At 44.0% G+C, this 23965-nt stretch overlaps 1 protein-coding gene across 6 annotated transcripts in view; it reads left to right on the top strand.

Moving 5' to 3' along the window:
* Window positions 1–23965, top strand: part of RCOR3 (REST corepressor 3) — a 224130-nt gene that overhangs the window by 64218 nt on the left and 135947 nt on the right. For all 6 annotated transcript variants that reach the window (XM_030196084.1, XM_030196083.1, XM_030196082.1 and 3 more), the window contains exons 7-8: window positions 7658–7736; window positions 14289–14507. In XM_030196084.1, coding sequence (XP_030051944.1) covers window positions 7658–7736; window positions 14289–14507 — 298 coding nt within the window. The remainder of the gene's footprint in view (window positions 1–7657; window positions 7737–14288; window positions 14508–23965) is intronic.

The raw sequence follows: 23965 nt of genomic DNA, 5'->3' as shown, positions 1-23965 counted from the left end.
GGGTATCATGAAAAACCAGACTGACTTGAATGTGGCCCGAGGACTGGACTGAAAAAAGCAGTGAAGTAACTTTGCTCTATACTGGCTGAAAATTAATTTATTTGGGCTTGGCACATAGCTTTTTCAGTAGTAGCTCAAGGTGAGTTACATTCAGGTTCAGTAGGTATTTTCTTGTCCCCAGAGAGCTTACAATCTAATATTGTACCTGAGGTAATGGAAGATTAAGTGACTTTCCCAAGATCACAAGGAACAGCGGTAGGATTCGAACTCTGGTTTCCCTGGTTGTCAGCCCACTGCTCTAACCACTAGGCTGCACTTCCACTCCAGTAAACGTTTTCATGTAACTTCACTGTTTAATTTCTATTTTAACTTCTAAACTTGATCTCCATTTTTAACTACAGGAATTTTCTGGTCCAAAGAGCCCCAAAACCTTCAGTACCTCCCTCCTGCCTCCATGACCAATAATATTTGGTCTCAGGGATGTGCCCAAAGTTGCCCTTTTCAACTTGTGCCACCTTTGAAAATGATGGCAATTCAGTTGATGTCAATGACATCAGCTTAAACACCATTTTCCAAGATGATGGCAGTTAGAGGGAAACAGAGAACCCTTTATGGGACCAAGTAGACTTGGTCCACAGGAGCAGAGGTTTGAATGATTCTACTACTTATTCTGGCTGAGCTTAAGGCCAGGTATGCCCTTGAACCTGTGGATCTCAAACTTGGAGGTCCAGCCCAAATTTCTTAAACTTCCCATATACTTATATTGAAGTCAGTTGGAATGTACATTCTCCGAGGACAAGCAGGCTGCTTGTTCTCACAATGGGGTCGACGTCCGTGGCGGCCCAGGAGCCGGCAAAAAATTTGCAAGCAAAATAGTCTTTCTGGAGAGTTCTCTCGCGTGAGCATGCGAACCGTGCATGCGCGAACATGCCTCTCTAGTTTCTTTCTCCGTGGTGAGGTGTGGTTCGTTTTTCGCGTCGCTCCTCTCAGGCCCAGGAAAAAGTTCTGAGAGACTTGTTTTGTTTCGTTTTGTGTTTTTTTTTTTTTCTTTCAAATATTAAAAAAAAAAAAAAATTTAGTTCCCGTACTTCTTTTATATTTTTTCCCTGTTAAAGTTTCCTTTCTTTTTCGATGGGGCCGGCCTTTTGGCCGCGCGGTCAGGTTTTTCCCTTTTTTTTTTGTGCTTTTCTTTTTTGGCACAGTCGTGTCGTTTGATTTCACCGAGGCCATGTTTTCTTCCATGTCAACAGCGTGCGACTAAGGCCCACTCTTGCTCCCCAGCAAAAGCAAGGGACGGGCTTTTGACTGGCTCCATGTCAGCATAGCCTCTGTAAAAGTGTCTGTACCGGATGACTTGCCGGTAGGGGGAGGTTGATGTTTTTTTCACCAAAGGTGGCCTCTCATAACCTCCGACCGGTGGGTTCTTCAAATAGTCCGGTTAGGATACACCCTCAATCTGGAATCCAAACCTCCAAATTGCCCACCAGGAGCTCATTCTTGCATCTCCCAGCACAGGCAGGTACTTGCAGAGGAACTCTCCGCCCTTCTGAAGGCCAGTGCGGTCAAATCCATTCCACCAGGGGAAGAAGGGCTGGGATTCTATTCCAGGTACTTTCTTGTGCAAAAGAAAAAAAGTGGGGGGGGGGGGGATGCGTCCCATCCTAGACCTAAGGGCCCTGAACAAATTTCTAGTCCGAGAGAAGTTCAGGGTGGTTTCCCTGGGCACCCTTCTTCCCATGATTCAGTAAAACAATTGACTATGCTCTCTGGACTTAAAGGATGCTTACACACACATCTCGGTACTCCCAGCTCACAGGAAGTATCTTCGGTTTTGGCTAGGAACACAGCACTTTCAGAACTGTGTACTGCCCTTTGGTCTGGCGTCTGCACCCAGGGTATTCACAAAGTGCCTGGTTGTAGTCGCAGCGTCGCTACGCAGACTGGGAGTGCATGTCTTCCCTTACCTTGACGATTGACTGGTGAAGAGCACATCGGAGACGGGTGCTCTACAGTCCATGCGAATGACTATTCAGGTGCTAGAACTACTGGGGTTTGTCTACTACTACTACTATTTAGCATTTCTATAGCGCTACAAGGCATACGCAGCGCTGCACAAACATAGAAGAAAGACAGTCCCTGCTCAAAGAGCTTACAATCTAATAGACAAAAAATAAAGTAATCAAATCAATTAATGTGAACGGGAAGGAAGAGAGGAGGGAAGGTGGAGGCGAGTGGTTACAAGTGGTTACGAGTCAAAAGCAATGTTAAAGAGGTGGGCTTTCAGTCTAGATTTAAAGGTGGCCAAGGATGGGGCAAGACGTAAGGGCTCAGGAAGTTTATTCCAGGCGTAGGGTGCAGCGAGACAGAAGGCGCGAAGTCTGGAGTTGGCAGTAGTGGAGAAGGGAACAGATAAGAAGGATTTATCCATGGAGCGGAGTGCACGGGAAGGGGTGTAGGGAAGGACGAGTGTGGAGAGATACTGGGGAGCAGCGGAGTGAATACATTTATAGGTTAGTAGAAGAAGTTTGAACAGGATGCGAAAACGGATAGGGAGCCAGTGAAGGGTCTTGAGGAGAGGGGTAGTATGAGTAAAGTGACCCTGGCGGAAGATGAGATGGGCAGCAGAGTTTTGAACCGACTGGAGAGGGGAGAGGTGACTAAGTGGGAGGCCAGCAAGAAGCAGATTGCAGTAGTCTAAACGAGAGGTGACAAGGGTGTGGATGAGGGTTTTGGTAGAGTGCTCGGAAAGAAAGGGGCGGATTTTACGGATGTTGTAAAGAAAGAAACGACAGGTCTTGGCGGTCTGCTGGATATGAGCAGAGAAGGAGAGAGAAGAGTCAAAGATGACCCCAAGGTTTCGAGCTGAGGAGACAGGGAGAATGAGAGAGCCATCAACAGAAATAGACAACGGGGTGAGCGGGGAGGTGGGTTTACCAAGTACCATCTCACCCCAGTTCAAAAATTGGAGTTCATTGGAGCACTGTAGAACAGACAGTTCGAGCTTTTCTCCCCTAGTCAAGGGCAGACAATCTCTTGTCCCTAGTGTCTATGGTTTGAGCGTCTCAACAAATCACGGCTCGGTAGATGTTGAGACTTCTGGGGCATATGGCCTCCATGGTTCACGTGACTCACATGGCACGTCTACACATGAGAGAGACTCAGTGGACCCTAGCTTCCCAGTGGTATCAAGCTGCGGGAAGCCTAGAAGATGTGATCCAACTGTCCACCGGCTTTTGGAATTCCTTGTAGTGGTGGACGATTCAATCAAATTTGACTTTGGGACGTCCATTCGAAATCCTTCAGCCGCAAAAAGTGCTGACGACGGATGCATCCCTCCTGGGGTGGGGAGCTCTTGTAAATGGACTTCACACTCAAGGAGCTTGGTCCTTTCAGGAAAAAGATCTTCAGATCAACCTCCTGGAATTGCGTGCGATCTGGAACGCTCTAAAGGCTTTCAGAGACCGGCTTTCCGACCAAATCATATTGATTCAGACAGACAGGTTGCCATGTATTATACTAACAAGCAGGGGGGCACCGGATCTCGCCCCCTGTATCAGGAAGCCGTCCAGATGTGGCTTTGGGCATACCGCCACGGCATGTTTCTCCAAGCTACTCGTCTGGCAGGCGTAAACAGTCTGGCCAACAGATTGAGCAGGATAATGCAACCTCACGAGTGTCACTGAACATGGGCATGGTCCACTAGGTCTTCCGAGCGTGGGCACCCCCTCGGTGGATCTTTTTGCCACTCAGATCAATCACAAGGTCCCTCAGTTGTTCCAGGCTTCAGGCCCACAACAGACTAGCGTCAGATGCCTTTGTCCTGCATTGGGGAACAGGTCTCCTGTATGCGTATCCTCCCATAATAGGGAAGACTTTTTACTGAAACTCAAACAAGACTGCGGAACCATGATTCTGATAGCTCCTTTCTGGCAACGTCAGATTTGGTTCCTTCTTCTTCTGGAGTTGTCCTCCGAGGAACCGTGGAGATTGGAATGTTTTCCAACCCTTATCACTCGGAACAAGGAGTCGCTTCTACATCCCAACCTCCAGTCTCTGGCTCTCACAGCCTGGATGTTGACAGCTTAGAATTCGCCTCCTTGGGTCTTTTAGAGGGTGTCTCCCGAGTCTTGCTTCCAGGAAAGATTCCACAAAGAGGTGTTATTCTTTCAAATGGAGGAGGTTTGCCGTCTGTTGTGACAACAAGGCCCTAGATCATCTTTCTTGTCGTACACAGACCCTGCTTGAATGCCTCCTACACTTGTCAGAGTCTGATCTTAAGACCAACTCCGTAAGAGTTCACCCTTAGTGCGATGAGTGCTTATCATCGCCGTGTAGCAGGTAAGCCTATCTCTGGACAGCCTTTAGTTGTTCGTTTCATGAGAGGTTTTCTTTTGTCAAAACCCCCAGTCAAACCTCCACCAGTGTCATGGGATCTCAACGTCGTTCTCACCCAGCTGATGAAAGCTCCTTTTGAGCCACTGAATTCCTGCCATCTGAAGTACTTGACCTGGAAGGTCGTTTTTTTGGTGGCTGTTAACATGTAGTCAGTGAGTTTCAGGCCTTAGTAGTGCATGCACCTTATATCAAGTTCCATCACAACAGTGTACTTCTACTACTACTTAACATTTCTAGAGCGCTACTAGGGTTACGCAGCGCTGTACAAATCAACAAAGAAGGACGGTCCCTGCTCAGAGGAGCTTACAATCTAAAGGACGAAATGTCAAGTTGATGCAGTCTAGGTTTCTTGAGTAGAGGTGTGGTGGTTAGGTGCCGAAGGCGACATTGAAGAGGTGGGCTTTGGGCAGGGAGGGGGCCTGGCGTATGGGCTCAGGGAGTTTGTTCCACGCATGGGGTGAGGTGAGGCAGAAAGGGCGGAGCCTGGAGTTGGCGGTGGTGGAGAAGGGTACTGAAAGGAGGGATTTGTCTTGAGAGCGGAGGTTACGGGTAGGAATGTAAGGGGAGATGAGGGTAGAGATGTAAGGAGGGGCTGTAGATCGAGTGCATTTGTAGGTTAGTAAGAGAAGCTTGAATTGTATGCGGTACCTGATCGGAAGCCAGTGAAGTGACTTGAGGAGAGGAGTGATATGAGTATATCTATCCAGGCGGAAGATAAGACGTGCAGCAGAGTTGTGAATGGACTGAAGGAGGGATAGATGGCTGAGTGGGAGGTCAGTGAGGAGTAGGTTGCAGTAGTCAAGGCGAGAGGTAATGAGAGAGTGGATGAGAGTTCGGGTGGTGTGCTCAGAGAGGAAAGGGCAAATTTTGCTAATGTTATAGAGGAAGAAGTGACAGGTCTTGGCTATCTGCTGGGTATGTGCAGAGAAGGGGCTATCTGCTGGATATGTGCAGAGAAGGAGAGGGAGGAGTCGAAGATGACACCGAGGTTGCGGGCAGATGAGTCGGGGACGATGAGGGTGTTATCAACTGAGATAGAGAATGGAGGGAGAGGAGAAGTGGGTTTGGGTGGGAAGACAAGAAAGTTCGGTCTTGGCCATGTTCAGTTTCAGGTGGCGGTTGGACATCCAGGCAGCACTGTCTGGATAAGCAGGCCGATACTTTGGCCTGTGTTTCCGTAGTGATGTCTGGTGTGGAGAGATAAAGCTGGGAGTCGTCAGCATAAAGATGATAGTGGAAGCCATGAGATGAGATCAGGGATCCCAGGGAAGAGGTATAGATTGAAAAAAGAAGGGGTCCAAGGACAGATCCCTGAGGGACTCCAACAGAGAGCAGGATAGGGGTGGAGGACGAACCATGAGAGTGTACTCTGAAGGTACGATGGGAGAGATAAGAGGAGAACCAGGAGAGGACAGAGTCCTGGAATCCAATAGAGGACAGTGTGTCAAGAAGTAAGTTATGATTGACAGTGTCAAAAGCGGCAGGTCGATGAGGATGGAGTAGTGACCTTTGGATTTGGCGAGGAACAGGTCATTGCAGACTTTAGATAGTGCCTTTTCTGTCGAGTGCAGGGGGCGAAAGCCGGATTGAAGCGGATCGAGGATGGCATGAGAGGAGAGAAAATCGAGGCAACTGCTGTGAACGGCGCATTCAAGTATCTTGGAGAGGAAAGGTAGGAGGGAAATGGGACAGGTAGGGTCAAGTGATGGTTTTTTTAGGAGAGGTGTAATTACGGCATGCTTGAAGGTGTCCGGGTCAGTTGCAGTGGAAAGAGAGAGGTTGAGGATATGACAGATAGAGGGGGTGATAGTAGGAGAGATGGTATTAAGTAAGTTGGTGGGGATGGGGTCTGAGGAACAGGTGGTGCATTTTGAGGAGGAGAGGAGATTGGCGGTTTCCTCTTCGGTGATATCAGGAAAAGAGGAGAAGGAGGCCGCACGCACCTAAGTTCCTGCCAAAGGTGGTGTCGGAGTTCCATCTGAACCAGTCTATTGTCTTGCCAACATTATCTGAACCAGTCTATTGTCTTGCCAACATTTTTTCCCCGTCCTCATACCTGCTCTGGCGCAAGCAGATTACATACTTTGGACTGCAAGAGAGCATTGGCCTTTTACGTGGAGCGGACAAAGCCCTTCAGACAGTCTGCCCAATTGTTTTTCTTTTGACCCCAACAGGAGCGGAGTCACCATCGGAAAATGCACAATTTCTAATTGGCTAGCAGATTGCATTTCCTTCACTTATGCCCAACCTGGGCTGACTCTGCAGGATCATGTCATGGCTCATAATGTTAGAGCCATGGCTGCGTCAGTGGCCTACTTAAAGTCAGCCTCCATTGAAGATATTTTTAAGGCTGCAATGTGGTCATCGGTCCACACATTCACATCTCACTACTACCTTCAGCAAGATTTCCGACGAGACAGTCAGTTTGGGCAGTCAGTGCTGCAGAATCTGTTCGGGGTTTAGACTCCAACTCCACCCCCTAGGCCCATTTTGGTTCTGTTCCAGACTGCACTCAAGTTGATTTTGGTTTCAGGTCAATATATGTTACGTCCTCGCTGTTGCAAGGCCCAATTGACCAATCTTCATTGTTTTGGGTGAGCCTGGATGCTAGGGATACTCCCAATTGTGAGACCAAGCAACCTGCTTGTCCTCGGAGAAAGTGAAGATACTTACCTGTAGCAGGTATTCTCCGAGGACAGCAGGCTGATTGTTCACAAACCCGCCCTCCTCCCCTTTGGAGTTGTTGTTCTTGTCTTTATACTTTTTGATTAAACTAGAAAGGCACGCTTGCGCGGCGGGTGGGAAGTCGTTCGCGCGGTTCGCGTTGCTCATGCGAGGGAACTCTCCAGAAAGACTTTGTTTTATTTTGCTTGCAAAGTTTTTGCCGGTTCCTGGGCCGCCGCGGTCGTCGACCCAATTGTGAGAACAATCAGCCTGCTGTCCTCGGAGAATACCTGCTACAGGTAAGTATCTTCACTTCATCTCCTGAAGTGGACTCCTACCATTTCACTCCTTGGCTTCTGTAATTAAACTGCTCTTGATATGATGCAGAGAAAAGCACACACATCAATCAGAATTCTGAGACTAACCACCTAAGTGAATTGCTGTAAATTCTATGAAGATTAGCTAAGAAATTGTGAATGATAATAAAATAATTTCACCGTATATTATTCTGTATCGGTACTCTTAGCAGAAAACATAAAAATGAAAGGAATGCAAGTGGGGACCAAATTTGAAATGTCTGTTGTGCTTTTATCATCAGTGATGAGGAAGTTGAAGAAACCACTCGTAAAGATGGGAATGATAGCGATTATGATCCTAAAAAGGAAACAAAAAAGGAGGTAATAAATTTGACTAAATGTAAACTTTAGCATTAAGCTGTGCTTTGCTATATAGTTTATTCTTTCTAATTACTTAGAATAAATCATTTTGAATTTGCAAATGAATGCATTATTATGAATATGGAACACTGGTGATTTCTGCACCTTCCCTTCAGGCTCTTACATGAACAAGGGATACAGTGTATTTTACTGTATTTGGCTGTACAAGCAGAATGGCAAGAGGTAGTGGTTGTGCATTTAATCTTGCTATCAGAGTGTACAATGAGATGTAATTGAGGGAATAGTGTGATCACACAGGGCGCAGATAAAGATAACGAAATTGCTTCTAGCCCACTGTGTCATCTCACTTATGGTGATGAAGTGGGGAGTGGGTGGAGTGCCAGTGGTTGAGGACATAGCTATAGCTCAGGACAGTCGTGGAGCAGAGTCCTAATTATATAAAGTGCCTATACGTAATTAGCAGATCAGATTGTTAGTATCCAATAAGGCTCATGGTCATTTTTAATATCTTATTTGCATCTGCGTGTTAGATCTGCCAAATGTGCCTTTTTGCCTCATGAGCAATTTTTATTCTCAAATTCAGTTATATTTGTTTATTTCTGAAAGAAGCATTTTTCTGATAGCTTTGGTCCAAGACTGTTGCTAGTAAAGTATGCATAATACATCATAAAACTGATTGGTAAACCATTGTTCAGGCCTGGACCTACTTACGTCTTCTTACGCCTGTTAGCCTATGTGATGCTAGGTCAGATCAAGGCTTCAGCAAGCCCAGCATATTGTTTCTGACCATGGCCAATCCAACTAACTTAAGAATGAATCTCAAAGAATAGTTTCCTCCCAGGAATGAGTGACAGTTTTTTTTTACAGTTTGCCAGGTCAGCCTGCCTAAGAGTTGTTCTTGGGATTTGTTCAAACCCTGTATAAACCCATCTAATCGAGATTACTTCACCACAGCCTCTGACAAAAAAAGAAACGCAGCTTGATCATGAATAAAGTTGTTTTGTTTTACCCCAATTCTTTTAAATCTGCCGCCTGTTACTTTCAAGGAGTGCCCCCCCAACACTGGTACATATAAACTTTTTCTGTATACCTGTCACCCCAAGAAATTATCCTGTAACATCTGTCATATACCTTCTCTGGTTCAAGCAGAAGAGCCCTAGTCTGTCCAGCCTTTCTTCATAAAGGAACTCTTCCATCGCATTTATAATTTTTGTCACTCTTCTTTGTACATTTTCCAGGTCTACTTTTTTTGAGGTGGAGCAACCAGAACTGCACACATTATTTGAAATGATCTGTACAGAGATATTAATTTTATTTTCCATTCCTTTACAGACAATTTGTAACCTGTTTGCTATTTGATCACTACCACCACACCCTTGAGCTGAGGATTTCATAGTATCTTTTACAATACCCCAAGATCCTTTTCCTGAGTGGTGACCCCTAATCTGGAATGTAGCATTATAAGTATAGTTGGTATTTTTCCACGCGTGAAACTTTTTGTATTTGTCCATATTTAAATTCCATCTCTAGATTGAGAAACTGCAGAAGGACCTTGCCAATCTGTTTTGTGTTTTATCTACCTTTAAATCTGTTTTGTGTTTTATCTACCTTTAAATCTGTTTTCTTTTCATCTGCACATTTGATCAGTCTCCCTTGTTGCTCCCTTTTCCAGATTATGTTAAAACGCCACCAGTTCCAGTACAGATCTTCAAGACCTGCCACTAGTTACCTATTTTCATTGGGAAAACTGACCATTTAGACTTAGTTCTTCTGCTTTTTGTTAAGCAGTTAGTGATGCACAGTAAGACGTCGCCTCCCTCCCATAATTTAGAAGTTTACCATGAGGGACTTTATGAAATGCCTTCTGAAAATCCAAGTACGCTATATCAGCCAGTTCACAACTTCAAAGATCAGAGTAAGGTAGAGAAGGCACTTCCAGGGACCAAGAGAAAAACGTTTTCCTCATAGTTTTTGGACAATTCCTTGCATTTTCCTCATGGTTCTTGGAAGTGCCTTCTCTGCCCTACTGTTTGAGTGACCCTACTACAATTGTAGGGTCAGCTGTTCCCTCACACTTTGAGGGTGTTTCTCCTGCTGATAGATTTGTAAGACGTGGCTTCTGTGTACTTCTTGGTTCTTCCACTATTGAGCCATCTTATTTATATTATCAGTAATTTCTAGCTTCCATGTTACTGTTGTACTTTAGGAGATACTGATAGCACGATATTTGTGTTTAATTTTACTTTGGTTTTCATCCATTTTTAGTTATCAGCGCTTTCAAGATTCCCTTGGTTTCGGTCTATGTTTTGCATGTAAAGAGCTACAGGTTGACCTTGACAATATTTAGGGTGCTGGAGGGCTCCACTGAGTGGGACGGTGTTGGGGACAGGTGGGTAAGGGGAGAAAGCAAGCCCTAAAAAAGGAAGACCGCCTCCTTAAAAGGGGATAATGTCTTAATGGGGAGAGTGTTTAGGAGAGAGGGGTTAATGACCCTTAGTTTCCATGGCATAATCTTCTGGAGCTCTTGGATGAGCCCACATTCTTGAATGCTCAGTCTTTTCCTCCTCAAGTGCTTCCTGCTTTTTTTTTTTCTTTTTTTTACTACTACTATTATATTATTTAGCATTTCTATAGCGCTACAAGGCGTACGCAGCTCTGCACAAACATAGAAGAAAGACAGTCCCTGCTCAAAGAGCTTACAATCTAATAGACAAAAAATAAAGTAATCAAATCGATTAATGTGTACAGGAAGGAGGAGAGGAGGGTAGGTGGAGGCGAGTGGTTACGAGTCAAAAGCAATGTTAGAGGTGGGCTTTCAGCCTAGATTTAAAGGTGGCCAAAGATGGGGCAAAACGTAGGGGCTCAGGAAGTTTATTCCAGGCGTAGGGTGCAGCGAGACAGAAGGCGCGAAGTCTGGAGTTGGCAGTAGTGGAGAAGGGAACAGATAAGGATTTATCCATGGAGCGGAGTGCACGGGAAGGGGTGTAGGGAAGGACGAGTGTGGAGAGATACTGGGGAGCAGCAGAGTGAGTACATTTATAGGTTAGTAGAAGAAGTTTGAACAGGATGCGAAAACGGATAGGGAGCCAGTGAAGCGACTTGAGGGGTAGTATGAGTAAAGCGACCCTGGTGGAAGACGAGACGGGCAGCAGAGTTTTGAACCGATTGGAGAGGGGAGAGGTGACTAAGTGGGAGGCCAGCAAGAAGCAGATTGCAGTAGTCTAAACGAGAGGTGACAAGGGTGTGGATGAGGGTTTTGGTACAGTGCTCGGAAAGAAAGGGGCGGATTTTACGGATGTTGTAAAGAGAGAAACTACAGGTCTTGGCAATCTGCTGGATATGAGCAGAGAAGGAAAGAGAAGAGTCAAAGATGACCCCAAGGTTTTGAGCTGAGGAGACAGGGAGAATGAGAGAGCCATCAACAGAAATAGAAAACGGGGGGAGCGGGGAGGTGGGTTTGGAGGGGAAAATGAGAAGCTCGGTTTTGGTCATTTTTAATTTCAGGTGGCATTGAGACATCCAGACAGCAATGTCAGACAAGCACGCTGAAACTTTGGTTTGGATGCAAGGTGAGATATCAGGGGTCGAAAGGTAGATTTGGGGGGAGTCAGCATAGAGATGGTAGGAAAAGCCATGGGATGAGATTAATGAACCAAGGGAAGAAGTGTAGATAGAAAAGAGGAGGGGACCAAGAACAGAACCCTGAGGTACGCCGACAGGCAGAGGGATAGAAGTAGAAGAGGATCCACCAGAGTGAACACTAAAGGTGCGGAGGGAGAGGTAGGAAGAGAACCAGGAAAGGACAGAGCCCTGGAATCCAACAATTCTTTATCCATTTTTGCCAAGTAAATTGACATATCATAATGATGCAAAGACTAAACCATGTGATACATTATGTGAAAAATATCAAAGTAAATATCATTCCAAAAGAAAACTTAAACGTAGCTAGTCCATTAGTCCACAAAAAGTAGGAAGGAGATAAGTGCCCCACCCTGAAGGAGATAACTGATTCTAGCAGTAAGGTGGCCAAGACAGGAGTTTATAATCCCAGCGAAGAAAAGGAAATTAAGTCACCTAGGGAGGTTGTCATTGTCTTGTTAAAGTCACAATTGAAGATGGATCACGTGACGCCATGATCAGGAGCGGCAGGTAAAAACCTTCACTCCTGCCAGCTTATCCGTACACCCCTCAAAATTGGCATTTTTCAGCCCGCATCGAGGCGCAGTTACCCAGCTTCGTAAGATCAAACGGCGTAGCGGCTCCGCTTCAATATTGAAGTTCCAATGGCGGCAAAAGGAGTCAGGAAAGAGAAGGAGAAGGCGCGTTCGGGGGAAGACAAAATGGCGGCCCCGGTGAGTCCAGCAGCGAACACCTAAGTTCAGCTTGGGTAACAGAAGTAGCAGCAGAGGTGACCAGCGCCATGGAGCCTCTGCTGGATAGAAGATTGGGTCCCACTGATGTAAAATTAGCCCGTCCAGGAGAATCTGGGACAGCTTAACAAAGATCTTGCTGAATTTCAGCAACGCCAGGGAGCCCTGGAGGACAGAGTTCAGATGGTGGAGGAGGAAAATACCAGGCTAAGATCACTGGTGGTGGGCTCTGAGGAGAAGATTGAAGACCTCGAAAACAGGTCAAGGAGAAACAACTTAAGATTTGTGGGACTGCCAGAGGCGATAGAGGGCGCAGGACTATGGCTTATTTTAGAGAAATGGCTGAGAGAGCAACTACAACTCCCAGCAGATTTGGGAGTTCTCAGACTAAAGTCACAATTGAAGATAAGTACAGCATTCTGTGATTGAGTCTCTAATAAACTATCTTTCTTTTTTTCTATAGTCTCACTTTAGGCAGCCATATGCAATGGCTCCATGTCTTGAATTCTTTTGTGTAAGGTCCAATATCACCCCCCCCCCCCCCCCCCCAGACATGGTGACCTTCCCTACAGGTAACACTGTACAGAAGAAGCGGTTTCTAGTGTCCAAATGAGGAAGCCGACAGCTCCTGGACAGGTTCACGTTTGAGCCTCTCGCTGTGGAAGGCAGATGATGCTACACATTTTGATATTTACTTTGATATTTTTCACATAATGTATCACATGGTTTAGTCTTTGCATCATTATGATGATATGTCATAATTTACTTGGCAAAAATGGATAAAGAATTGTTGGATTCCAGGGCTCTGTCCTTTCCTGGTTCTCTTCCTACCTCTCCATCCACACCTTTAGTGTTCACTCTGGTGAATCCTCTTCTACTTCTATCCCTCTGCCTGTCGGCGTACCTCAGGGTTCTGTTCTTGGTCCCCTCCTCTTTTCTATCTACACTTCTTCCCTTGGTTCATTAATCTCATCCCATGGCTTTTCCTACCATCTCTGTGCTGATGACTCCCAAATCTGCTCAGTTTACAAAAGTAAAATCAGGGGGACAGACACAAGGGGAGAGGAGTGGGGGAGCAGATTAACCGAAGTCCTCAGAATAGATGTATTTTAAGCAGAAGTTTAAATTTAGCAAACAATGTTTCCAGATGAGGATGAGATGTCAAGGCATTCTAGAGGGAGGGGCCAAGGAAGCTGACAGAAGATTCATGAGACATGGACAAGCGAAATGAAGAGAGGGAGGGAGGGAATCACCAGGAGGTTTGCATTAGAAGAGCAAAGGGAGTGAGCAGCGGTATAAGGGAGCAGGACCGAGTGGAGATAAGCAGGAGCAGACAGGAGACATGATTTGAAGACAGGACAGATGATCTTAAAATTTATGCTTTTGGAAACAGGGAGTCAGTGCTCTGAACAGAGAAGAGGGTGTAATATGATCAAACCAGCAGCTGAATGGAGCAGCTTAACTGCAGTTGATTGAATGAATTGAAGACGTTGAGTAAGTACAGGGGGCAGGCCAGAGTATGAGTTGCAGTAATCAATTTCAGAGGTAACCACAGACAGAAGTGCTAATGAGGGAGGGATCCAACAAGGAGCAAATGGTGCAGGTCCAGTGAAGGGCAAAGATAAGGGAATGAACCACTGAGTCAATTTGAGGCTTAAAAGTTAGTTTTGAGTCAAAGGTTACTCCAAGAATTTTGACAGTGTCGGAAAATGGAAGCGGGTGACTCTCAATAGTGGGGGGAGGGGGCAGGAAGTGGGACCTGGATTAAGGAACACAGTGGTCTCACATTTGGAGGAATTTAAAAACAGATGACTATCCTCGAGCCAGGTGGAGACAAGCTGAAGGTAGTTGGTGACAGTGGAAAGACACGTAATAAAAAAATTAAATTAAGGGTAGTACTACTATCATTTATAGTGCATATAAAATTGTTCTCTATCCATATAGAAAGTTAAGAAGTAAAGGTGATGTGAATGATGTACGTCTAACACTTTAGTGTTAAACAGCCTCACTTTAAAATTTTGGAACGTGATAATCAGGTACCTTTTGACCAGGATAGAGCTGTTAATGGGGTCAAATTTTATAGGATGACAAACATTACAGTTGTATTAAAGCATAATTTGCCTCATTTATTGATTGTTGGGAGCATGCATAGTGTTAATGATGTGACTTTTTTCTTCTTTAGGGCACTACTGAGCAATGTGTTCAGACAAGTAAGATTGGGCTTGGTAGGAGAGATTATCAAAATTTACAGCATCGCCATCATTCTCAGCGTTCTAAATGCCGTCCACCCAAAGGCATGTATCTGTCCAAGGAGGATGTAGTAGCAGTTTCTTGTAGCCCCACGGCAGCAACTACGATTCTCCGACAACTAGATATGGAGTTAATTTCTTTAAAGCGACAGGTATCTATGGAGTTTTTGGTTTTACTATTTTAGTTCATGTTCTGTTCTTCAAGCAAAATTGAAAAGTGGTTCATTTGTAAAGTCTGCTTCTAAGAAAACATTTCCATAAGCATGAAGAGCAAACCTTTTTTTCATTATGCTATGCCAGGCTTACAAGGGAAGAAAGCAAATGTGGGCTAAAGTTGCCAAGTGTCATTTAAGATTTTGTCAATATAGGAAGAAATGATGCAAAAGAAGTGTGTGAAGGAAGACCATGCATAAATGTATGTATGTTTAGTTTTTCCTAACAATGGCAACAATATCTCCACTACCCACCCAAAACAAAAACCCATACCCACAAAGCACCTCCCACACCCAAAAAAAACCCCCCTGAAAATGTGTTAACAGTTGAGAGGCAATTATTCAGTGTGGTGCTTTCCATGTGCGTAGTTTGACTTTCATTTTTTTTTGGGGGGGGGGGGGGGGGGGGCAAAATGGGGTGGAGCATATTAGCATATTCATTTGCATATATGTATATTCAAATGAATATGCTAATATGGAGGGAGGAAGGAGGAAGGGAAAAAGAGCTGCCCGTCCTGTTTCTTTCCATCCCCTTCTCTTCCCCTCCCCACTCTATCCAGCGTCTCCCTCCCCCTTCAAAGCATCTCCCAAACGACAACGTGGATGCAACAGCAGCAGCTCACACAGGTTTGCTTGCTGTGCTTGTGAACAGCGACGGCTGCGTGTGGGAGTGGAAATGGCTTCCTTACTTCTGTTACAGTGGACACCTATCTCCTGGCTCACTCCACTCCTGAAGCTGCAGCGGCGACGGGTGGGAAAGCAGCAAGCAAGCAGCCACGCTGAACTCCATCCTTCGCTTCCTGAATCCTGCCCTCTCTCTGCGTCCCGCCTTCCTCTGATGTCATTTCCTTTGGGGCGGGCGGGACGCTGAGAGGGCAGGATTCAGGAAGCGAAGGACGGAGTTCAGCGTGGCTGCTTGCTTGCTGCTTTCCCACCCGCTCGCCGCTGCGGGAAATAACTCGTCTTGGTCATTAGGGGGGCAGTCGCCCCACCCCCCCCAGTCTACGCCCATGGTGCTTTCTATGTAAAGTAAGTACATAGATTTGGTGAGCATTATCATAGTGATATACCACAAAAAATGTTATCAGATCAACAACATATGCATGCATAAATTTATACAAATATCTGTAGAAAGTTTTATACTTGCCACTTGTGCATAGGCATCAATATATACAGGTAACTGTTGAATATCTTCTGTCTATATAGGTTTACAGTTTGCCCCAAATCCTCCCCAGAATTAAAAGTTAATTTTTGGCCGTACAGGGAAAGATGCTTTAAATATGAGTTATGAGGGCAACCGGCTATATACAGTACTGAGATAGTTTCTGTTATATAACACAGTTTAGTCTCAACACATGATTATGATCTCATCTAAGTCCTGATTAGAAAAAAAAAATAAACCATTGAATAAATATCTTTGACAAAAATGATGTATTTTGAGTACTGATTCAACAGTAAATATCCTTGTGTGAAACAAATGTGAAGCCTTTTATTTACTAACTGGTACCTCCTTGAACCAAAATAAATTCAACGAAATATTTTTTGATCAGTTTTAGACATTATCCTTGTTTTTTTAGCCTATTCTTCCATAAAGAACTGTTTCAACCTTGGGATACTGGAGGATTTCCTTGCATAAACAGCTTATTCCAGGTTCTCTTTGATAAGGAATTTCAGAGAACTTGTGAAGAATAGTTGATGGGCATCTGTCTGGACAGGGTGACAAAATCAGGCTCTAGGGACATAGGGTGTACTTCATAATTCAGAATAAACAGAGAAGAATTGCAAAAAAAAAAGTTCTCTAAGGCATCAATAAAGATGTGTGAACTTTCATTTCTTCATTTTTTTGTTTACCCTTTTCTGTCATTTCATTTTACCTTTTATTCTGTCACTTGTGTTTTTCCATTGAAATCAACAGGGATAGCAGTTCTTCTTAGTTTTAACTAGCATTGGTGTTTCTATCCATATTTTATGAATTGTTAGGCAGCAGTAGCAGAGGCACCTGCACACCAAAGCATCAAGAGTGGGATAAAACAGTCAAAAGGTGGTAAGAATGCCACACAGCATGGTAAGAGAGGCAAAGTAGTACCACTAATAGGAAGACATTAAGTTACCGTAAGAGGGGCAAAGCAGCACTAACAGTAATATGATCACCCAATGCACAGTTAGAATGACAAGATGACAGGAGCAGTAGCATGTGCTGTAATGGTAATTCCTTTTAAGAAGGTATTGCAACCATAAGACTGTCTGTCTTTTTCTCCTGGAAAAATAATGCCTCAAGCTTGCAGTGTTTCCAACCTTTTCAAGCTCAGAGCACACACATTTCAAATATGTTAAGCAGCACACCAGCCTCCATAGAATTGGCATGGAAAAGAAACACTAGGGACACACTAAGTCTCACCAGAGACTGAGAGAACTCAAATGAGGTAGCTTAGAAGAATGCAAAGAAGGTGCTGTGTGTATGTTGTACAAAGCAGGGCATGGCTACCAGTGATTGTCTATAATCCTAGAGCTCATGTTTTCTCAAGGAACAAGAGAAGTACGTATTACTATACATGTGCTTAGGAAGAAGCTTCTATATGTTTGAGCATCACTGCTGTCTTGTTTCTGTGCAGTGCAAAGAACAGCCCTTGTGCTTACTTATTTCTATAGCATACCATGGAAACACTTCACTGAAATATTAGATTATGTCTCAGACAAGAATGTGTTTTTGTAAAACAAAGAACTGCTTTTATGTCAGGCTTGTAAATGTGGGAAGGTGAAAAAATGAAGGTATTTTTGTTCCATGCTGGTGACTGGAAGGAGGAAGGATTTATATCATACGTACTTGGAGATGACTCGTTTTGCATTTGTGCTGATGCCCAAGGCATTGAGTGAAAGACAGAGGGTAGTAGGGTCAGGGGCATCAACACTTGCACTTTAGTAAGGGCTGGGACAGCAGAAGCAGAGGAAATATCCTGGCTATTTTTTGCACTGCACTCTTCTGTTATGCTGCAGGAGAGGAGAGTTGCCATTCTTTCACTGTAGTCCAAAGTCTGCATGATCAGCATCAGCTCCTCACTGTGTACTGAGTGAGGACCAAGGCAGTGGATGCCCCAAGTCATTAAGTGCCAAGCAAGGCATTAAGAATAATAGGAAGGTACTGAACCAACCAAGAGTTAGGATAGCAGCAGCAGCAAAAATGGCACGAACAGCAGCCACCATGAGTGCAGAGGAGAATTTTTTTTTTTTTTAACCTACCCTTCCCTCCCCCACCCAAAAAAAAAAAATATATAATAGAAACAAGTGTGGCAGGGTAATAGGGGCAGGCCAGCAAGGGTAACAATAAGACAGCAGGGTGCTGAAGGCAACAAGCATGGGCATTTGGTTCAGGTGAACTAAACTTTTTGAATGTTCACAGTGAGCAGGAGATGCCTTGGAGGAAAGGAGAAACAGGGGTGACATGATATAGACGTTCAAATATTTGAAAGGTATTAATCCGCAAACAAACCTTTTCCGAAGGCGGTAGATTTAGAGGACATAAGGTTGAAGGGGGCGGAGTCAGGAGTAATGTCAGGAAGTATTTTTCCATGGCGATAGTGGTGGATATGTGGAATGCCCTCCCGCGGGAGGTGGTTGAGATGAAAATGGTAACGGAATTCAAACGTGAGGGATAAACACAAAGGAATCCTGTTTAGAAGGAATGGATCCACAGAATCTTAGCGGAGATTGAGTAGTGACACCGGTGCTGGGCAGACGTCTACGGTCTACGCCCTGATCGTGACTGAATAGATATGGGTGTGCTTGAGTGTAAATTTTAAGGGGCTTTGACATTACCTTCAGGACTTTTAGTACAAGAAGAGTGCTGGGCAGACTTCTACACTCTGTGCCCTGAGAATGACAAGGACAAATCAAACTCAGGTATATGTATAAAGTATCACATACTATGTAAAATGAGTTTATCTTGTTGGGCAGACTGAATGGACTGTACATGTCTTTGCCATTATTTACTATGTTACTATATCCCCAGAGATGTGAAATATAGCTGTGAGCTCAATCCAGAAGCTATAACTTTATTGTTCCATCTAAACACATATGACATGGATTCTAAATTTCATGTGATGACAAAACATTTCAGAAGACAGGTGTTATCAGCAGTTGATCTTTCTGTTATAAAATCATTTTAGTCTTAGGAATTATTTATTTCACACCCACCTCCCCGCTTCCCCCGTTTTCTATTTCTGTTGATGGCTCTCTCATTCTACCTGTCTCCTCAGCTCGAAACCTTGGGGTCATCTTTGACTCTTCGCTCTACTTCTCTGCTCATATCCAGCAGATTGCCAAGCCCTGTCGTTTCTTTCTTTACAACATCCATAAAATCCGCCCCTTTCTTTCCGAGCACTGTACCAAAACACTCATCCACACCCTTGTCACCTCTCGTTTAGACTACTGCAATCTGCTTCTTGCTGGCCTCCCACTTAGTCACCTCTCCCCTCTCCAATCGGTTCAAAACTCTGCTGCCCGTCTCGTCTTCCACCAGGGTCGCTTTACTCATACTACCCCTCTCCTCAAGTCGCTTCACTGGCTCCCTATCCGTTTTCGCATCCTGTTCAAACTTCTTCTACTAACCTATAAATGTACTCACTCTGCTGCTCCCCAGTATCTCTCCACACTCGTCCTTCCCTACACCCCTTCCCGTGCACTCCGCTCCATGGATAAATCCTTCTTATCTGTTCCCTTCTCCACTACTGCCAACTCCAGACTTCGCGCCTTCTGTCTCGCTGCACCCTACGCCTGGAATAAACTTCCTGAGCCCCTACGTCTTGCCCCATCCTTGGCCACCTTTAAATCTAAACTGAAAGCCCACCTCTTTAACATTGCTTTTGACTCGTAACCACTCGCCTCTACCTACCCTCCTCTCTTCCTTCCCGTACACATTAATTGATTTGATTTGCTTACTTTATTTTTTTTGTCTATTAGGTTGTAAGCTCTTTGAGCAGGGACTGTCTTTCTTCTATGTTTGTGCAGCGCTGTGTACGCCTTGTAGCACTATAGAAATGCTAAATAGTAGTAGTAGTCTCACATATGTTGTTTAATATATGGCAAATTATACAGTAGCTAAGCGGTTTACAGAGAAAATAAAAATAATGACAGGAAAAGGCAGCATACGCAGGAAATTAGGTTAGAACCAATATCTTATGCACCATAGATGAGTTTCATGGCCGCAGACCTAATTAAAATAGTTGCAGTAGTTGATATGAAAGAACTAACGAATGAACTAGTAATTTAATGGATTGGGTGTTAAAAAGAGTGCTCTTTGTATTACTAACGCATTGTATAAAAGGATTTACAGACAACCATGGAAATATGGTTGGAAAAGGAAAGTCTGTCAAAGGTGATACCAAGAACTAGTTAGTGGGATGTCAATACCACAGATATTTGGCAGGCATGGCAGTTTTGAAGAACTAGAATAAGAGTATTACAATGGTTTTTGAAGGATTTTTAATCCATTAGTACAAAGCCACTTTGCAATTTGGTCGAGATTAGAGGATGTTTCAGAGGTGGATTGTGTAGTGCAAGAAGGGGGACTGAACAACTGCAAATCTGCATACATATATATCAAGTGACTGTAAGACGGGCAAGAGGTGCCAGATAAATATTTTAAAAAGATAAGGCCTTAGGGGTACTCCTGGAAATTTTATAGGTTTTAGAGAGGGAATCAGACCATTGGACTTGTAATCTTGTCTTAGAAAGGTAAGAGCTGAACCATGATAGTGCCATGCCACCGATGCCAAGTTCTTCAAGGTGTATACATAAGGTTGCATGATTTACTAAATCATATCCTACAGTGAGATTGAGAAATGAGAAGTACTTCACAACTCTTGTCAAGGACAGAATGAGTATGGTCATGTAAACCCAAAAGGGTGTGCTCAGTAGAAATGTGTTCTCTGAGGCCTGTCTGTCTTGGATTGAGAGCCTTAAACTGTGTAAGAAAAGAGGTTAGTTTAATTAGCTACCATCTTCTCAGTAAGCTTAGAGAGGAAATGGAGTTGGGAAATAGCCTATCCCCTTTATCATTTTGATAAAGGGGATGGAACTCCTTTCGTATGAGGAAAGGCTTAAGTTTTGTTAGGGCTTTTAATTTGGAAAAGAGATGTATGAAGGGAGACATGATTGAGGTCTACAAAATCCTGAGTGGTGTAGAGTGAATTTTTTTTTTTTGCTTCCAAAAGTACAGAGACTAGGGGACACTCAAGGAAGTTGCATGGAAATACTTTTAAAACAAATAGGAGGGAATATTTTTTCACTCAATAGTTAAGCTCTGGAACTCTGCCAGAGGATAAGTACATAAGTATTGCCATACTGGGAAAGATCAAAGGTCCATCAAGCCCAGCATCCTGTTTCTAACAGTGGTCAATCCAGGTCACAAATACCTGGCAAGATCCCCAAAAAGTACAAAACATTTTATACTGCTTATCCCAGAAATAGTGGATTTACCCCAAGTCCATTTAATAATGGTCTATGGACTTTTCCTTTAGGAAGCCGTCCAAACCTTTTTTAAACTCCACTAAGCTAACTGCCTTTACCACATTCTCTGGTAGTGAATTCCAGAGCCCAATTACACGTTGAGTGAAGAAACATTTTCTCGGATTCATTTTAAATTTACTACATTGTAGCTTCATTGCATGCCCCCTGGTCCTAGTATTTTTGGAAAGCATAAACATACACTTCACATCTACCCGTTCAACTCCACTCATTATTTTATAGACCTCTATAATATCTCCCCTCGGCCACTTTTTCTCTAAGCTGAAGAGCCCTAGCCGCTTTAGCATCTGCCATTTAGTCTCCCAGTCTCGTAAGGTCCTCTTGTAATTTTTTCACAATCCTCCCGCGATTTAACAACTTTGAATAACTGTGTCATCAGCAAATTTAATTACCTTACTAGTTACTCCCATCTCTAGGTCATTTATAAATGGGTTAAAAAGCAGCAGTCCCAGCACAGACCCCTGGGGAACCCCACTAACTACCCTTCTCCATTGAGAATACTGACCATTTAATCCTACTCTCTGTTTTCTATCTTTTAACCAGTTTTTAATCCACAATAGAACACTACCTCTTGTCCCATGACTTTCCAATTTCCTTCAGTCTTTCATGAGGTACTTTGTCAAACACCTTCTAAAAATCGAGATACACAATATCAACTGACTCGCCTTTATCCACATGTTTGTTCACCCCTTCAAAGAAATGTAGTAGATTGGTGAGGCAAGATTTCCCTTCACTAAATCCATGTTGACTTTGTCCCATTAATCCATGCTTTTGAATATGCTCTGTAATTTTGTTCTTAATAGTCTCTACCATTTTGCCCGGCACCGACGGCAGACTCACCGGTCTATAATTTCCTGGATCTCCTCTGGAGCCTTTTTTAAAACTCAGCGTTACGTTGGCCACCCTCCAATCTTCCGGTACCACGCTCGATTTTAAAGATAAATTACATATTTCTAACAATAGCTCCGCAAGCTCATTTTTCAGTTCTATCAGTACTCTGGGATGAGTACCATCCGGTCCAGGAGATTTGCTACTCTTCAGTTTGTAGAACTGCCCCATTACATCCTCCAGGTTTACAGAGAATTCATTAAGTTTCTCTGACTCGTCAGCTTCGAATACCATTTCCGGCACCAGTATACCACCCAAATCTTCCTCGATGAAGACCGAAGCAAAGAATTAATTTAATCTTTCCGCTACGGCTTTCTTCCCTGATCGCCCCTTTTACTCCTCGGTCATCTAGCGGTCCAACCGATTCTTTTGCCGGCTTCCTACTTTTAATATACCTAAAAAAAATTTTTCTATGTGTTTTTGCTTCCAACACAATCTTTTTTTCGAAGTCCCTCTTAGCCTTCCTTATCTGCGCTTTGCATTTCACTTGACATTCCTTATGCTGTTTCTTATTATTTTCAGTCATTTCCTTCTTCCATTTTCTGAAGAATTTTCTTTTAGCTCTATTATCTTCCTTCACTTCACTTTTTAACCACGCCGGCTGTCGTTTGGTCTTCCGTCCTCCTTTTTTAATACGCGGAATATATTTGGCCTGGACGTCAGGATGGTGTTTTTGAACAGCATCCACGCCTGATGTAAATTTTTGACCCTCGCAGTCGCTCCTCTAAGTTTTTTTTTTTTTTTTTTTTTTCACCGTTCTCATTTTATCATAGTCTCCTTTTTTAAAGTTAAACGCTAACGTATTTGATTTCCTATGTATACTTACTACAAAGCTAATATCAAATCCGATCATATTATGATCACTGTTATCAAGGGGCACCATTACCTCCTGCACCAGATCATGCGCTCCACTAAGGACTAAGTCTAGAATTTTTCCTTCTCTCGTCGGCTCCTGTACCAGCTTCTCAATAAAGCTGTCCTTAATTTCATCAAGGAATTTTACCTCCCTTGCATGCCCCGATGTTGCAATATCAGGGTAATTGAAATCACCCATTATTGTGTTGGTCAGTTCGTTTGCGTCCCTAATTTCCTTTAACATTTCTGCATCCGTCTGTTCATCCTGGCCAGGCGGACGGTAGTACACTCCTATCACTATCCTTTTCCCCTTTACACGTGGAATTTCAATTCACAGTGATTCCAAGAAGTGTTTTGTTTCCTGCAGAATTTTCAATCTATTTGATTCAAGGCTCTCGTTAACATACAATGCTACCCCTCCATCAATTCGATAGGTGGATAGGTGAGGGGTGGAGATAAATGCTGCTTTATGGTTTATAATGGGCTAGGAACCCCAGATCCTTAAGTCCTTTCTGTTGGGTGTTAAAATATTCAATCATTGTGCCCCTACTGAGCACGGCGGAGATGAAGTGGCACCGCACTCGATCAGGCAGCCAGACAACCCCTAGCTTCACCTGGGGAGCGACCACCGTTCCCTGGGAGTTGAGCCCCCAGGTGCAGGCGGCCACCAGGACTTCTGGAACCGCCGGGGTTGCACAACCGCTGACCAGGCTGGCAGGCAGACACAGTCCAGGAGCAAAGTCAGCGAAGCAGCAAAACAGAGAACAATCCGAATGTCTGGGCAGGCAGCAACACAACGCGTGGTCAGTAAACAATCCAAGGTCAGGAACACAGGAAAACACTGGAACAGAAGAAGACCACAACCTCCAAGCGAAGTCAGAATGATTGAATATTTTAACACCCAACAGAAAGGACTTAACAAGGATCTGGGGTTCCTAGCCCATTATAAACCATAAAGCTGTATTTCTGTCCACCCCTCACCTATCCACACCCATCCTGTTAGAATATCAATGATATGCTTTGATGTCCCCATGCATACCTCCTACCCACCCCCATCCTCCCACCCTGTCAGACTGTCATAGTAATGCTTGAATGTTTTCACTTATATACACTGTCAGCTAGCACATTTGCTT

The sequence above is a fragment of the Microcaecilia unicolor genome, chromosome 3, assembly GCF_901765095.1.
Source record: "Microcaecilia unicolor chromosome 3, aMicUni1.1, whole genome shotgun sequence".
NCBI lineage: Eukaryota > Metazoa > Chordata > Amphibia > Gymnophiona > Siphonopidae > Microcaecilia > Microcaecilia unicolor.
This window is presented reverse-complemented; position numbering and strand designations above follow the sequence as displayed.